Raw genomic sequence first — 17,014 nt, 5'->3', positions numbered from 1 at the left:
ACAACTTCTAGTGGAAGTGTCAGCTCCTAGAGCATTTGGCTTATTCTGTGCTTCATTGCATTCTGGAAGCCTCTGGCACTGGGATAACCCAGCTCTCCCTGTATTGGTGGAGTTGGAATTGGTAAGTGACATAATAAAAGCATTATTTCAGGGAATTGATAATTTGATGATTTTGTATTGAATGGATGAAAGCAGATCTGGATGCTGAGAGACAATATAAAGTGAATCTTGTAAATCTGTTGCCAAAAATGTGCAGTTCTTAGGGCCTGAACAAGTACTTACAAATGCAAAGGCAAGGTTGGTTGTGGGAAATATTTTGAAGAAAGACTATAGAACTGAGGAATTGATAAAATATGATTAATGAAAGAGGGAAACATTGAAAAAAGTGCAAAAGGATGACAGTTTCATTTGTTACATTGTATTTGAGAGTTTCTGGAAAATATTTAGGTATAGTAGGTAGGTAACTAAAATTCTTCATTTCTAACTCCTAAGATGAACTTTCATAATTCAACTTTTTCAGTTAGGGCAGGTTTTTTTTTTTTTTTTTTTTTAAACTGAAGTAATAATAAATTCCCCTTTTCCTTCAGTCTAGGCCAAAAGTTTTTGTATACTAGATGTTTACAGTATTCAAGTTGGAAGGATCCTTAGGGATCTTGAAAGTGATTGTCTTCAATTGCATAATGCTTGAATTTTTCATTTTTCTTTAGTGATCTATCACATCTCAAGTTCATCTAATTTCCTGATATTTTAACTGCTGATTGTTTTGTATATGTAATCTGCCTCCCTATTATTCTGATTTTGTTCTTTATGTAGGCAAATAGTATGTGGTTGAAATCTTCAGCCTTTGAAGTGTCTGGGTTTGAATCCTTGCTCAACCACTTAATTGTGTTTCTTTGGGCAAGGTACTTAACCTCTATAATTGGATTTCCACAGCTATAAAGCAAGGATAGTAATAGTGTCATAAAGGTTTTTGAGGATTAGATGAAATAATGAGTGTTTAATTAATTAGCAAATGGTAATGATAATTATTATACATAATAACATTATTATAACTTATAGTAGATGTAATGAGCTAAGTAGTTGTTTTTAAGCTAAAACTAGAAATGAATTCTCTGGTTTACTCAAAAACAAGTAAATAAGAGCAGTGTTGTTATTGTTATTATCATCACTTGAGCCACAGGATCAAGTCTTTCTCTTGCCTTTTTTCTTAGGACAAACTTTAAAATATCTGTAAACAGCTTTCATTTTTGCCACCCCTGCCCCAGTCTTGTTTTTTTCTAGGTTAGAAATCTTAGTCTTGGGACAAAGCTTTAATTCTAATTCCTGCTAGTGGACGTTTGTTGTTCTTGCTACTCAACATCCATTCACCCTTAAGACCCTTACTTGGTAACATAGGTGTTGATTTTCCCTTAGGGAACCATCCCCTCCTCCACAAAAGTTACTTTGTGGTTGTGTGTCTGTTACCAGGGGGATCAATAGTGATTGATTTAGGGGAGGGTATAGGGGACTGGAATGCAAAAGTAGGAAGTCAAGAAACACCTGAAGTAACAGGCGAATTTGGGCTTGGAATATGGAATGAAACAGGGCAAAGACTAATAGAGTTTTGCCAAGAAAATGCACTGGTCATAGCAAACACCCTCTTCCAACAACACAAGAGAAGACTCTACACATGGACATCACCACATGGTCAACACCGAAATCAGATTGATTATATTCTTTGCAGCCAAAGATGGAGAAGCTCTATACAGTCAACAAAAACAAGACGAGGAGCTGACTGTGGCTCAGATCATGAACTCCTTATTACCAAATTCAGACTCAAATTGAAGAAAGTAGGGAAAACCGCTAGACCATTCAGATATGACCTAAATCAAATCCTTTATGATTATACAGTGGAAGTGAGAAATAGATTTAAGGGCCTAGATCTGATAGATAGAGTGCCTGATGAACTATGGACAGAGGTTCGTGACATTGTACAGGAGACAGGGATCAAGACCCTCCCCATGGAAAAGAAATGCAAAAAAGAGAAATGGCTGTCTGGGGAGGCCTTACAAATAGCTGTGAAAAGAAGAGAGGCGAAAAACAAAGGAGAAAAGGAAAGATAGAAGCATCTGAATGCAGAGTTCCAAAGAATAGCAAGAAGAGATAAGAAAGCCTTCTTCAGTGATCAATGCAAAGAAATAGAGGAAAAGAACAGAATGGGAAAGACTAGAGATCTCTTCAAGAAAATTAGAGATACCAAGAGAACATTTCATGCAAAGATGGGCTCGATAAAGGACAGAAATGGCATGGACCTAACAGAAGCAGAAGATATTAAGAAGAGGTGGCAAGAATACACAGAAGAACTGTTCAAAAAAGATCTTCACGACCCAGATAATCACGATGGTGTGATCACTCACCTAGAGCCAGACATCCTGGAATGTGAAGTCAGGTGGGCCTTAGAAAGCATCACTATGAACAAAGCTAGTGGAGGTGATGGAATTCCAGTTGAGCTATTTCAAATCCTGAAAGATGATGCTGTGAAAGTGCTGCACTCAGTATGCCAGCAAATTTGGACAACTCAGCAGTGGCCATAGGACTGGAAAAGGTCAGTTTTCCTTCCAATCCCAAAGAAAGGCAATGCCAAAGAATGCTCAAACTACCGCACAATTGCACTCATCTCACATGCTAGTAAAGTAATGCTCAAAATTCTCCAAGCCAGGCTTCAGCAATATGTCAACTGTGAACTTCCTGATGTTCAAGCTGGTTTTAGAAAAGGCAGAGGAACCAAAGATCAGATTGCGAACATCCGCTGGATCATGGTAAAAGCAAGAGAGTTCCAGGAAAACATCTATTTCTGCTTTATTGACCTTGCCAAAGCCTTTGACTGTGTGGATCACAATAAGCTGTGGAAGATTCTGAGAGAGATGGGAATACCAGACCATCTGACCTGCCTCTTGAGAAACCTATATGCAGGTCAGGAAGCAACAGTTAGAACTGGACATGGAACAACAGACTGGTTCCAAATAGGAAAAGGGGTACGTCAAGGCTGTATATTGTCACCCTGCTTATTTAACTTCTATGCAGAGTACATCATGAGAAACGCTGGACTGGAAGAAACACAAGCTGGAATCAAGATTGCTGGGAGAAATATCAATAACCTCAGATATGCAGATGACACCACCCTTATGGCAGAACGTGAAGAGAAACTCAAAAGCCTCTTGATGAAAGTGAAAGAGGAGAGTGAAAAATTTGGCTTAAAGCTCAACATTCAGAAAACGAAGATCATGGCATCTGGTCCCATCACTTCACGGGAAATAGATGGGGAAACAGTGGAAACAGAGTCAGACTTTATTTTTTTGGGCTCCAAAATCACTGCAGATGGTGACTGCAGCCATGAAATTAAAAGACGCTTACTCCTTGGAAGAAAAGTTATGACCAATCTAGATAGCATATTGAAGAGCAGAGACGTTACTTTTCCGACTAAGGTCCATCTAGTCAAGGCTATGGTTTTTCCTGTGGTCATGTATGGGTGTGAGAGTTGGACTGTGAAGAAGGCTGAGCGCCGAAGAATTGATGCCTTTGAACTGTGGTGTTGGAGAAGACTCTTGAGAGTACCTTGGACTGCAAGGAAATCCATCCAGTCCATTCTGAAGGAGATCAGCCCTGGGATTTCTTTGGAAGGAATGATGCTAAAGCTGAAACTCCATACTTTGGCCACTTCATGCGAAGAGTTGACTCATTGGAAAAGACTGATGCTGGGAGGGATTGGGGGCAGGAGGAGAAGGGGACGACCAAGGATAAGATGGCTGGATGGCATCACTGACTCGATGGACGTGAGTCTGCGTGAACTCCGGAAGTTGGTGATGCACAGGGAGGCCTGGCGTGCTGAGATTCATGGGGTCGCAAACAGTCGGACACGACTGAGCCACTGAACTGAACTGAACTGATGTGACTTTAGCCAAGCCAGTCAACTTTGGTCAGAGCTGGTCCTGTTATCATTGTCCAAGTCTTGAATGTTGAAAGGTGTTAGTTGGAGCTGCAGTTTGTTTTTGGTGATGGTGTTGTTTAGTCACTAAATCATGTCCTACTCTTTTGTAACCCTATGTAATTTGTCAAGCTCCTATGTCAATGGGATTTCGCAGGCAAGAATACTGGAGGGGGTTGCCATTTCCTTCTCCAGGGGATCTTACTGACTAGGGATCGAACCTGTGTCTCCTGCATTGTCAGGTGGATTCTTAACCACTGAACCACCAGGGAGGTCCTGAGCTGCTGTAGTCCTTCACAATAGAAGGACCTTTTCTGAGGATAGTATCAGAATAGAGGAAATGAAACCTAGAGGTGGAGAGAGAAACACCAGGTTTAGCTATCCTTGTTTAAAATGTGCCTACAACTAATTCTGTAAAGGAGTCTATAAGTTCTCTTTTTGCGTAAACCAGTTTGTTGTTGTTTAGTTGCTCAATGGCACCCCACTCCCGTACTCTTGCCTGGAAAATCCCATGGACGGAGGAGCCTGGTAGGCTGCAGTTCATGGGGTCACTAAGAGTCAGACAGGACTGAGCGAATTCACTTTCACTTTTCACTTTCATGCATTGGAGAAGGAAATGGCAACCCACTCCAGTGTTCTTGCCTGGAGAATCCCAGGGATGGGGGAGCCTGATGGGCTGCTGTCTATGGGGTCACACAGAGTCGGACCCGACTGAAGCGACTTAATAGCGGCAGCAGCAGTTGCCCAATGGTGTCCACCTCTTTTCTACCCCATGGACTGCAGCACTGCCAGGCTTCCTTGTCCCTCGCTTCTCCTGGAGTTTGCTCAAACTCAGGTCCATTGAATCGGTGATGCCATCCAATTGTCTCATCCTCTGTCGTCCCCTTCTCCTCCTGCCTTCAGTCTTTCTCAGCATCAGGGTCTTTTCCAGTGGTTGGCTCTGCCCATCAGGTGGCCAGAGTATTGGAGCCTCAGCTTTAGCATCAGTCCTTCCAATGAATATTAAGGATTGATTTCCTTTAGGATTGACTGATTTGATTTTCTTGCTGTTCGAGGGACTCTTGAGAGTCTTCTCTAGCACCACATTTCAAAGACATCAGTTCTTTGGCACTCAGCCTTTTTTATTGTCCAGCTCTGACATCTGAACATAACTACTGGAAAAACTATAGCTTTGACTATACGGACCTTTGTAGGTAAAGCAATGTCTCTGCTTTTTAATATGCTGTTTAGGTTTGTCATTGCTCTTCTTCCAACGAGCAAGCGTCTTTTAATTTCATGGCTGCAGTCACTGTCCACAGTGATTTTGGAGCCCAAGAAAATAAAACCTGTCACCGGTTCCATTGTTCCATTGTTTGCTCTGAAGTGATGGGACGGGATGCCAGGATCTTCATTTTTTGAATGTTGAGTTTTAAGCCAGCTTTCTCACTCATCTCTCTCACCATCATTAAGAGGCTGTTTAGTTCCTCTTCTCTTTCTGCCATAAGGGTGGTGTTATCTGCATATCTGAGGTTATTGATATTTCTCCTGGCAATCTTGATTCCAGCTTGTGCTTCATTCAGCCTGGCATTTTGCATGATGTACTCTGAGTATAAGTTAAATTTAGGGTGACAGTATACAGCCTTGATGTACTCCTTTCCCGATTTGGAACCAATCCATTGTTCCATGTCCGGTTCTTACGGTTGCTTCCGGACCTGCGTACAGATTTCTCAAAGATTCCCATCTCTTGAAGAATTTTCCACAATTTGTTGTGATCCCACAGTCAAAGGCCTTAGCGTAGTCAGTGACACAGAAACAGATGTGTTTTTGAAATTCTTTAACTTTTTCTGTGATCCAGCGGATGTTGACAGTTTGATCTCTGGTTCCTCTGACTTTCCTAAATCTAGCTTGAACATCTGGAAGTTCTTGGTTCACATACTGTTGAAGCCTAGCTTGAAGGATTTTGAGCATTACTTTCCTTGCATGTGAAATGAGTGCAGTTGTCCTGTAGTTTCAGCATTCTTTGGCATTGCCCTTCTTTGGTATTGGAATGAAAACTGACTTTTTCCAGTTCTGTGGCCATTTCTGCATTTTCCAAGTTTGCTGGCATATTGAATACAGTACTCAAACAGCATCATCTTCTAGGATTTGAAATAGCTCAGCTGGAATTCCATCGCCTCCACTAGCTTTGTTTTTAGTGATCCTTCCTAAGGCCTACTTGACTTCACACTCCGGTATGTTCGGCTCAAGATGGAGGATCACACCATGGTGGTTATCTGGGTCATGAAGATCTTTTTTGTGTATTCTTTCTACCTCTTCTTAATATCTTCTGCTGCTTTTAGATCTCTACTCTTTCTGTCCTTTATTGAGCCCATCTTTGCATGAAATGTTCCCTTGGTACCTCTAATTTTCTAGAAGAGATCTCTAGTCTTTCCCATTCTGTTGTTTTCCTCTATCTCTTTGCACTGACCACTTAGAAAGGCTTTCTTATCTCTCCTCGCTGTTGTCTGGAACTCTGGATTCAGATGGATAAATCTTTCCTTTTCTCCTTTGCCTTTCACTTTTCTTTTCAGCTATTTGTAAGACCTCTTCAGACAGCCATTTTGCCTTTTTGTATTTCTTTTTCTTGGGGATGGTTTTGATCACTGCCTCCTGTACTATGTTATGAACCTCCATCCCTAGTTCTTCAGACACTCTGTCTATGAAATCTAAACCCTTAAATCTATTTGTCACTTCTACTGTATAATTATAAGGATTTGATTTAGGTCATCCCTAAATGGTCTAGTGGTTTTCCCTACTTCTTCAAAAATTTGAGTCTGAATTTTGCAATAAGGAGTTCATGATCTGAGCCACAGTCAACTCCAAGTCTTTTTTTTTCTTACTTACGTAATTTTTCCATCTTCGTCAACAAAGAATATAATCAGTCTGATTTCGATATTGACCATCTGTTATGTTTATGTTTATGTCTATGTGTAGAGTCTTCTCTTGTGTTGCCTGTTACTCCAGGTATCTCTTGACTTCCTACTTTTGCATTCCAGTCCCCTATGATGAAAAGGATATCTTTTTTTTTTGGGTGTTAGTTCTAGAAGGTCTTGTAGGTCTTCATAGAACTGTTCAACTTCAGCTTCTTCAGCATACTGTTTTTTTAAAAGGTGATAAATTTGGAGAGAAGTGGCAGGTCAAGGGAAAAAGGGTTTGGGCTTCTAGGAGTGATAAATTGAGGCAATGAACATACATGTATGGGGGAAATTAATGGGAGATAAGGACTATTTTAGTAAGATTTGTTTGTGCAGAGCCATCTGACAGGGACTTTCTGTCTTCAGTGATAATGGTAGTTTTTCCTCCTCCTGAAGTGGGAGAAGGGAAGTGGAAGACCTTTGCAATGGGAAATTATGTTCTGCTTTTAGACATGTAGGAGGAGGGCAGAGAGCTTTTTCGTGTTTCCTCCTTAATTGCCAACGTGGCATATTTTGATGCCCTACATGCGTATGGCATCTGTCTGGATTTCTCCTAATTTCAGAGTATTATAGCATTAATTCTTTGATTACCTTAAGAGAATGAAGTTTAGGAGATGGACAGGAGAAGCTGGCCAGATTGCTTTTTCACCCTTAGTCTTGGAAATAGCTAGGGCAACCTCTTTTTACCCTAGCTAAAAGACCTAAAATTTCCCTATCCTTATTCTGTTCTCATTTGTAGATCACTATTCCTTCATACTGAGTCCCAATGCTTCTCTGTTTGCATCATTGCTCTTAAGATTCCTAAATGAGTCATCTTTTTGTAAAATGACATTTGAAATAAAAAAAATAAAACTACATATATCCATATTTTCCCCTTTTAATGTCCTTTTCTCCATTTATTGAAGTGACTAATTCCAGAATAAAAATTCAGATAAAAATTAGAGTGTTTCAGAAATCGGATGAGATTTGATGAAATATTTTTTTGAGTTTCTGTGATCCCCCAATATTTTGCAGTATTTTAGCTGCTAGTGGTCAGATGTTTTCAGTTGTGTGTTTTGTTTGGTACACTTTTCAAGAATAAGTCTGGTTTTTAACGGTAACAACTAGACTGATTCTGAAGAAGATAGATGCTTAGCTTTCTAACAATAAAATAAAGTCATAAAAGGAGGAAATACTGATTTAAAATGTTATCTACTTAATGTTTTTAAATAAAATTATGATAATTTTATTTATAAAATTTCTTATTTAAGTACCTGAATTTATGAAACCAAATTTTTTTGGGTCTCTCAAATATATACGGTTTAAATTATATAAGGTTTATTGCTTATGATTTAAGGTTTCTGTTTGTGTGACTTGTCTTAGAATGCCAAATTAGATATAATAATTCTCTGCTTTTCTGATCATGTTAAAATTAATTTCCATGATAGACTCAATAGGTGATGGATGTTAAGCTGAGTTTTAAACATGATTCTTCTTCCTCAAAAGACCGTATGATTCTAAGAAAATAAACAGTAGATTAAAATTAATTTTCTAGTATCTCCTTGAGATAGTTGAAAATTCTTGAGAGATCATAAAACAAGGATCGGGAATACTAGATTGTTACTCATAGTTAAGAACCCACTTTGACTGCTTAAAGCTCTGTTCATTTGGGATTAGAATTCTAAAATTATAGACCTCCATTTCAGTATGCCATTAATGACAAAGACTAAAGAACTATTTATAAAATGAAATAGAATATAAACCAAAGCTTTGAAGTCAGTGAAATGATGTGAATGCTTGATTTTCTTGGGAAATTTGTGAGAGGAGAAAAGTGACGAATCAAATTTAGCAGTGTTGATAAATTGTAGGTGTGTGTTATATGCATATGATGGTTTAGCATTTTTTATGTTAATAAGTGTTTTAACTAGTTTATAAATGCTTTTTTTTCCTAAGATGAAAGTATCACAGGATAGATTTGGCTGCCACATTCCAGAATGTTTATTTAGCTTTATAAAAACTAAACTTCTGTGAGGAATACTACTGTAGTAAAGATCCTGTATGACAAAGTGATTTCTAAATGTGCAAATGATAACTTATAAATTGCAGTGTAATAATGAAATTGTGATCTGTTCTTATAGTTCTTTAAAATGAGATTTAGCCCAGAGTTAAAAGTGGTTAAGACTTATTCAGTGATTTATGTGTGCCTGGCACTGAGCCATGTGCTTTGTGTTTATTATTTCATTTAATCTTCATCATAACGCTATAAAAAATATATATATATATGTATATGCAACAATCCCTAAGGTTAGATTCAGCTTTTTATACTTTACTGTATACTTTAAATATTTACTAACTGTGAAATAGTAAAATTCGGTGGAGAACAACAGGTTCAAACTCTGCCTTTATTATTTAACAGTGACATCACATCAGGTGATATCTATCAATGGTTAAAAGTAAAATTTTCAAACAGTTAAAAATTTAAACCTCACTTTTCCTTTGACTGAAAATTTTTGTAGGAAAAATCCTTAAGATATAGTTTAATTTTAGATATATAAAATCTGAAACAAAAAATAACAAAGTAGGAATTATTTATGCAAGCAGTCTTCAAAAGACAGTGATATAATCTAAAAAGTCTTATAAGTCATTTACTTGGAATTCATTTGGAAACAAGTGTATTAAAGGTGGTCATGAAATTTCTACCTCAGTCAGTAGCTGAAGTGTAGTTTGTTCCCTTTTTCTAGCTGTTTTGGAGCCAAGTCTGAGCTGTAGAAGCTGTAGGAGCTTTGAGATTTCCACTGCATATCTTTGTTGGATATTTCATTTCAGTGGTAGCTGATTTAGCCTTCATAGGATTCTATGGCTTACCACCAAAATTCTGAAGTAGTGACTTACGAGATTTTTACTTTGATAGTTTTGGCATGCTCCAGAGGCTGACATGCCAAAGGAATCCATGAAAGTGTATATTGATCAGAATGAAATATGGCAGTGACTCTTTAGTGTTGTCCAATAGAAATGTTCTGTAGCTGCACTTTCCAATGCAGTAGCCACCAGCTGTTTGTGGCTTTGAGCATTTGCAGTGTGGTTGGTGAAACTGAGGAACTGAAATTTAAATTTTATTTAGTTTTAATTAAATAGTCACATGTGTCTAGTAGCTACTGTATTACACAGTGCAGCTTCTGGCTGAAATTGCAATTCTAATTACCAGTGTTTTAGTGTCTTTGCTGGTGTATCAGTGGAGGTTCCTAAGTAGGTACTATGATCCTCAGGCCTTTAAAATAGATCATCTTAAAGTCATCTTTAGTCATGCGTGCATACTCTGTCACTCAGTTGTGTCAGACTCTTTGCAGCTCCATGAACTGTAGCCTGCCAGGCTCCTCTGTCCACAAGGTAGTGGATATCTTGTTCACATGGACAGGTCATTTATTAATTGAATATTTGTAAATTGAATACTAATTTTAAAGTTCTGCTAAATGATATTTTTATGATCACTTAACAAAAATGTTATATTTGAATTTCATAGTCTGTGTAATTGAAGCTGTTAAATATTCTGTAGTCTTGATACTAGTAGGTCCTTAATGTGAGCAAAAATTGTATGTATTTATCTATACATACCTCTGATGTTAGTATAGGGGCAGGCTACAACTATTCAAATAACTGAGTTAAAGAATTACCTCAGAACTTGGTGAATGTAGTTGATATTAAAATTTACAGAATTTAGTTCATATTATATAAATATTCACTAGAGTCTCTTGTTCCTGTATTTTAAACATTTAATAGCAATAGCTTCTGAAATTAAAATAATAATTTTATTCCTGTGGTCTAATTCAATCCAAATAACTTGAAAATTATTGAATAAAGTGCAGGAAAATTTGCTTTAGTCAGCCTGAGAATAAAGAGGAATGTGAAGATTGTATTAACTGTGTATCTCAGTATTTTAGGTTTCTGTTATCTGATTTTTTCCTTTTTTGCTTTATAACTAAATCATGAGATTTTAAAAAATATCTGCATATTTTTAAAATATGTATGCTGTTATATGTGTGGGAATCCAGAAAACAGATTCTTGTTTTAAATAAGACAGTTCAAATTTTTGAAAATTTATTTTAGCAACATTTGTTTTGAATGTTAGACATAATAGATTGTGAATTTTTGAAGGCAATTACTATGACTTATTTCTTTGTTTTTAGCCCCATTACCTTACATATAGGAAAAAATGACTATGATTAGTTTGAGTAGTTATTATTTGAATGATGAAGTAATCTATGATAAAATACTATATCCAACTAATTTTTGTCCTTTTGAGTTCATAGATTAGAAAACTGAGAAAAACATAAACTAAAATTGATTTATGACTATGTTTTCTCATGGAAACAATTATATTTATATCTGAAATGTGAAGACTCAGCAACAGTTAAAGGTTAATGTCAGCATCTGAATATTCAGATTTACTAAAATAGTATACTGTGAGGTGATTATTCATTTCTATAGAAAGATGCTTTTAAAAATCTTTATATATAATAATTTCAGACTTGTTCAAATATTAGGGCCTTAATAGAATCACCATTTTACTTAATAAATTTGAGTTCATTCAAGAATGAACCAATTTTGTAGAGTGAATTAAATGTTTATATTAGACTTATCAAACTTAAACCTTGAGCTTTTTATATGAAAAAAGGTTAAATATGTGTGTATTTAATGAAATCCACTTTAATACTAGTTATCTTTATTTTATAGTAAAGAAAACTGAGGTATAACTTGCTGCCTTGTATGGAGTCACATGGTGAGTTTGAAGATCAAAATTAGATCCAAGAACTTCTGAATTTCAAGTTTCATTTTTCAGTATTTGGCTTTACTTAAAGGTACTCATAAAATTGACTGATATCATGTATCAGTACTTAGATGACAGTTTACAGAAAATCAACTTTTCATCTTGATTGGTGGCAACCCTTTTCAGCCAAAAAGTAAGTGTTGTTGCTAGGATAGATACTAGTGTTCAGTTCAGTTCAGTCATGACTGACTCTTTGTGACCCCAGGGACTGTGGCACGCCAGGCTTCCCTCTCCATCAGCAACTCCCAGAGCTTGCTCAAACTCATGTTGATTGAGTCGGTGATGACATCCAACCATCTCATCCTCTGTTGTCTCCTTATCCTCCTGCCTTCAGTCTTTTCCAACATCAGGGGCTTTTCCATTGAGTCAGGTCTTCGTATCAGGTGGCCAAAGTATTGGAGCTTCAGCTTCACCATCAGCCTTTCCAATGAGTATTCAAGACTGATTTCCTTTAGGATTAACTGGTTGAATCTCCTTAATGTCCAAGGCACTCTCAAGAATCTTTTCCAACACCACAGTTTAAAAGAATCATTTCTTTGGTGCTCAGCTTTTATCATGGTCCAACTCTCCCATTCATACAGGACTACTGGAAAAACCATGGCTTTGACTAGACGGACCTTTGTCAGCAAAGTATTGTCTCTGCTTTTTAATATGCTGTCCAGGTTTGTCATAGCTTTTCTTTCAGGGAGCAAGCATCTTTTAATTTCATGGCTGCAGTCACTATCTGCAGTGATTTAGGAGCCCAAGAAAATAAAGTCTGTCACTGTCTCCGTTGTTTCAAGGTAAATTAAATGTGTTAAAGCAGGACATGCAAGAGTGAACATTAACATATTAGGAATCAGTGAACTAAAATCCACAGGAACGGGCAGATTTAATTCAGATGACCATTATAACTACTTCTACAGGCGAGAACCCTTAGAAGAAATGGGGTAGCCCTCATAGTCAACAAAAGAGTCTGAAATGTAGCATGTGGGTGCAGTCTTCAAAACAGCAGAATGATCTTGGTTCGTTTCCAAGGCAGGCCATTCAGCATCACAGTAATCCAAGTCTGTGCCCCAATCACTGATGCCAGCGAAGCTGAAGTTGACCAGTTCAGTGAAGACCTACTTCTAGAACTAACTCCAAAAAAAGATGTCCTTTCCATCATAGAGGATTGGAATGCAAAAACAGGAAGTCAAGAGATACCTGGATTAACAGGCAAGTTGGGCCTGGGAGTACAAAATGAGGCAGGGCGAAGGCTAACAGAGTGTCAAGAGAACGTACTGGTCATAGCAAACATCTTTTCCAGCAACCCAGGAGATGACTCTACATGTGGACATTACCAGATAGTCGGTACTGAAATCAGATGGATTATGTTCTTTGCAGCCAAAGATAAAGAAGCTGTATACAGTCAGGAAAAAGAAGACTTGGAGCTGACTGTGACTTAGGTCATGAGCTTCTTATTGCAAAATTCAGGCTTAAATTGAAGAAAGTAGGAAAAGAACTAGGCCATTCAGGTTTTGGGTAGTCCCAAGTAGCACTAGTTGTAAAGAACCTGCCTGCCAATGAAGGAGACATAAGAGGCAGAGGTTCGATCCCTGGGAAGACCTCTGGAGGAGGAGATGGCAGCCCACTCCACTATTCTTGCCTGGATCAACTCCGTTATGATTATACAGCAGAGGTGCTGAATAGATTCAAGGGATTAGATCTGGTAGACGGTGCCTGAAGAAATACGGACGAAGGTTCATAGCATTGTACAGATGGCAGTTTACCAAAACTGTTGCAAAGAGAAAAAAAATGGAAGAAGGCAAAGTGGTTGTCTGAGGAGGCTTAACAGATATCTGAGGAAAGAAGAGAAGCGAAAGTTAAAGGTATACTGCAGTGAATGCAGAGTTCCAGAAAATAGCAAGGAGAGACAAGAAGACCTTTTTCGATGAACAATGCCAAGAAACAGAGGAAAACTATAGGGAGAGACCGGAGATCTCTTCAAGAAAATTGGAGATCACAAGGGAACATTTCATGCAAGGATGGGCATGATAAAGGACAGAAACGGTAAGGACCTCACAGAAAGAGAAGTGATTAAGAAGAGGTGGCAAGAATACAGGTGGTAAGAGTCAGTTCGTCTCATCAGGTGGCAGAAGTATTGGAGCTTCAGCCTTAGCATCAGTTCTTCCAATGAATATTCAGGACTGATTTCCTTTAGGATGGACTGGTTTGATCTCCTTACTGTCCAAGGGACTCTGAAGAGTCTTCTCCAACACCACAGCACAACTTCAGTGCTCAGCTTTCTTTATGGTCCAACTCTCACATCGATACATAACTATTGGAAAAGCCATAGCTTTGAGTAGACGGGCCTTTGTTGGCAAAGTAATGTCTCTGCTTTTTAATATGCTGTCTAGCTTGGTCGTAACTTTTCTTCCAAGGAGCAAGTGTCTTAATTTCATGGCTGCAGTCACCATCTGCAGTGATTTTGAAGCCCAAGAAAATAAAGTCTGTCACTGTTTCCACTGTTTCCCCAGTCTGTTTGCCATGAAGTGATGGGACTGGATCACCTGACCAGATGCCAGGATCTTTTTTTTTCAAATGCTGAGTTTTAAGCCAGCTTTTTCACTCTCCTCTTTCACTTTCATCAAAAGACTCTTTAGTTCTTCTTCCCTTCCATAACGGTGGTGTCATCTACATATCAGATTTTTCTCCTGGCAATCTTGATTCCAGCTGTGCTTCATCCGGCCTGGCATTTCATGTGATGTACTCTGCATGTAAGTTAAATAAGAAGGGAGACAATATACAGCCTTGACATACTCCTTTCCCAATTTAGAATCAGTCTGTTCTATGTCTGGTTCTAACTGTTACTTCCTGACCTGCATACAGATTTCTCAGGAGGCAGGTCAGGTGGTCTGGTATTCCCATCTCTTGAAAAATTTTCCACAGTTTGTTTGATCCACACAGTCAAAGTCTTCAGTGTAGTCAATGAAGTAGACGTAGATATTTTTCTGGAATTCTCTTGCTTTTTTGATGATCCAGCGGATGTTGGCAATTTGATCTCTGGTTCCTCTGCCTTTTCTAAATCCAGCTTGAACATCTGGAAGTTATTGGTTCACATACTGTTAAAGCCTAGCTTGGAGAATTTTGAACATTCCTTTCCTAGCTTGTGAGATGAGTGCAATTGTGCGGTAGTTTGAGCATTCTTTGGCATTGCCTTTCTTTGGGATGGGAATGAAAACTGACCTTTCCAGTCCTGTGGCCATTGCTGAGTTTTCCAAATTTGTTGGCATATTGAGACGGCACTTTAACAGCATCATCTCTCAGGATTTGAAATAGATCAGCTGGAATTCCATCACCTCCACTAGCTTGTTCGTAGTGATGCTTTCTAAGGCCCACTTGACTTTGCACTCTAGGATGTCTGGCTCTAGGTGAGTGATCTTACCATCATGGTTCTCTGGGTCATTAAGACTAGGAGTTGGTGATGGACAGGGAGGCCTGGGATGCTGTAGTCCATGAGGTTGCGAAGTGTCGGACACGATTGAGAGACTTCACTTTCACTTTTCACTTTCCTGCATTGGAGAAGTAAATCCCAGGGACAGGGGAGCCTGGTAGGCTACCGTCTATGGGGTTGCACAGAGTCGGGCACGACTGAAGCGACTTAGCAGCAGCAGCAGCAGCCTGTCCTAGACAGACAGACAGACAGACAGACAGACAGACAGACAGACAGACAGACATTTTGTTGTTTAGTCGCTCAGTCATGTTCAACTCTTTGCAACCCCATGGACTGTAGCATGCCAGGCTTCCCTTTCCTTCACTATCTCCCTGAGTTTGCTCAAACTCACGTCCGTTGTGTCAATACCATCTAGCCATCTCCTTCTCTGTCGCCCTCTTCTGCCCTCAATCTTTCCCAGCATCAGGATCTTTTCCTGTGAGTTGTATAAACACACACACACACACACACACATATATATATATATATACCCTCTTTATGTATCACTTGTACCCATCTCCATTGCTTTTACTTTAGTTTAGAACTTTTAATACTGTGTCTCTTTTTTTCCCTCCTCTGCTACTCTTACTCTTCCTTTTTGTCCTTCCTCTCAGCTTAAAGTATACACATTGTTTTAAATAAAGCAAACAACTTAAAAAAACTGTGGTTTAGCCTCAGTTTCTTAAAAAGTGCTTATGTGTATATATATTTGTGCTGCCGTTGCATAGTCAGTTTTAACCATTTTCTGGTGCTATTCTGTCCTAAGGATTTTTGCTTTTTACAACTATCCCTTCCTTCCCTCTTAAGTGTCTCCCAATTTTTGGTTAAATTTGTATTTGATATTTTCATTATGATGACCATATAAACACTATTTACTGATGAGCATGGTAGTATGCTATTACTATGCTATTACATATAGAATAGCATGTGAGGGGATACATTTTTTACTTGTTTACCCAGCAATGAATACTTTTCACGTTTTTGGATTTGCTAACTTTTATTAACATCTGTAGCTAAATCTTGTCACACCCTCAAGAACCTCTCAGTTCAGTTTTCTGTATGTTGAAATCTGTCAGATAGTCTAAACATTTATATTTTAACCATCTTTTCTTTGGCCTCCGGGGGACGTTCCTCCTGAAGGTGCTGCTCTCAGGAGTTAGTCTAGACTGGCTGTTCTTTTGGCCTACTGAGCTTCTGTTGTCCTGGAACTTTGTACTGTGTTGAATGCCATGTTTTCTACATCCTGTGTCTTCCTCTTTCTTGCCTGAGTCTCTTGTTTTGGTGGATTCTATAGTAGCTTCAGGAGAAAGAGTGCCTGGGAAGTAAATTTTGTGTGATGTTGCTGGTCCTTACTCTTACACTTAAATGAAAAGTTTAGATTTTCTAAATTGAAATATAATTTTGGTAAGAAATGTAGAAGAATTGTTTTACTGTGTTCTAGTTTCTGTTCTTGTTACTCTTAATTTTTTGTATAGGACCTGTTTCTGTTCCCTAACTCTCAACCCCTGAAGATATTCTCTTTATCTTTTTTGTTCTGAAATTTGGCAGTGATACATCCTGGTATAACTTTTTCTTGATTGTTGTATTGAGCATTAGTGGGATCTTTCAGCTCAGAGATTATTGTCTTCTGATCTTGGAAATTTTCTTGCATTATTTCTTTGATAACTTACCCCCTGCTTTCTCTCTATTCTCTTTCTATAAATTTAAGTGTTGTCCCTTTAAATTGATTTTCTAACAACCTTGTATTCTCTGTTTTGTTTATGTGTGTGTGTGTATATAAATATTTTTTTCTCAGTTCTGAGGACATTTGTTTTTTTTAAGGGAATGAAAAAATTTTGGCTATTGTATTTCAAATCCTA

At 38.2% G+C, this 17,014-nt stretch overlaps 1 protein-coding gene across 2 annotated transcripts in view; it reads left to right on the top strand.

Annotated features, from left to right (window-relative positions):
* ZNF280D (zinc finger protein 280D) overlaps positions 1 to 17,014 on the top strand; it is a 124,635-nt gene that overhangs the window by 9,203 nt on the left and 98,418 nt on the right. Inside the window, exon 2 of one of the 2 annotated variants that reach the window (XM_068963949.1) lies at positions 11,608 to 11,653. In XM_068963949.1, coding sequence (XP_068820050.1) covers positions 11,641 to 11,653 — 13 coding nt within the window. In that variant the 5' untranslated portion in view covers positions 11,608 to 11,640. Of the gene's footprint in view, positions 1 to 11,607; positions 11,654 to 11,812; positions 11,835 to 17,014 lie in introns of those variants that run through there. The other variant, XM_068963950.1, reaches the window with a different exon arrangement.

This window comes from Capricornis sumatraensis, chromosome 2 (genome assembly GCF_032405125.1).
Source record: "Capricornis sumatraensis isolate serow.1 chromosome 2, serow.2, whole genome shotgun sequence".
Classification (NCBI taxonomy): Eukaryota; Metazoa; Chordata; class Mammalia; order Artiodactyla; family Bovidae; genus Capricornis; species Capricornis sumatraensis.
The sequence above is the reverse complement of the archived record's forward strand: the minus strand, read 5'-3'. Positions and strand labels throughout refer to the sequence as shown.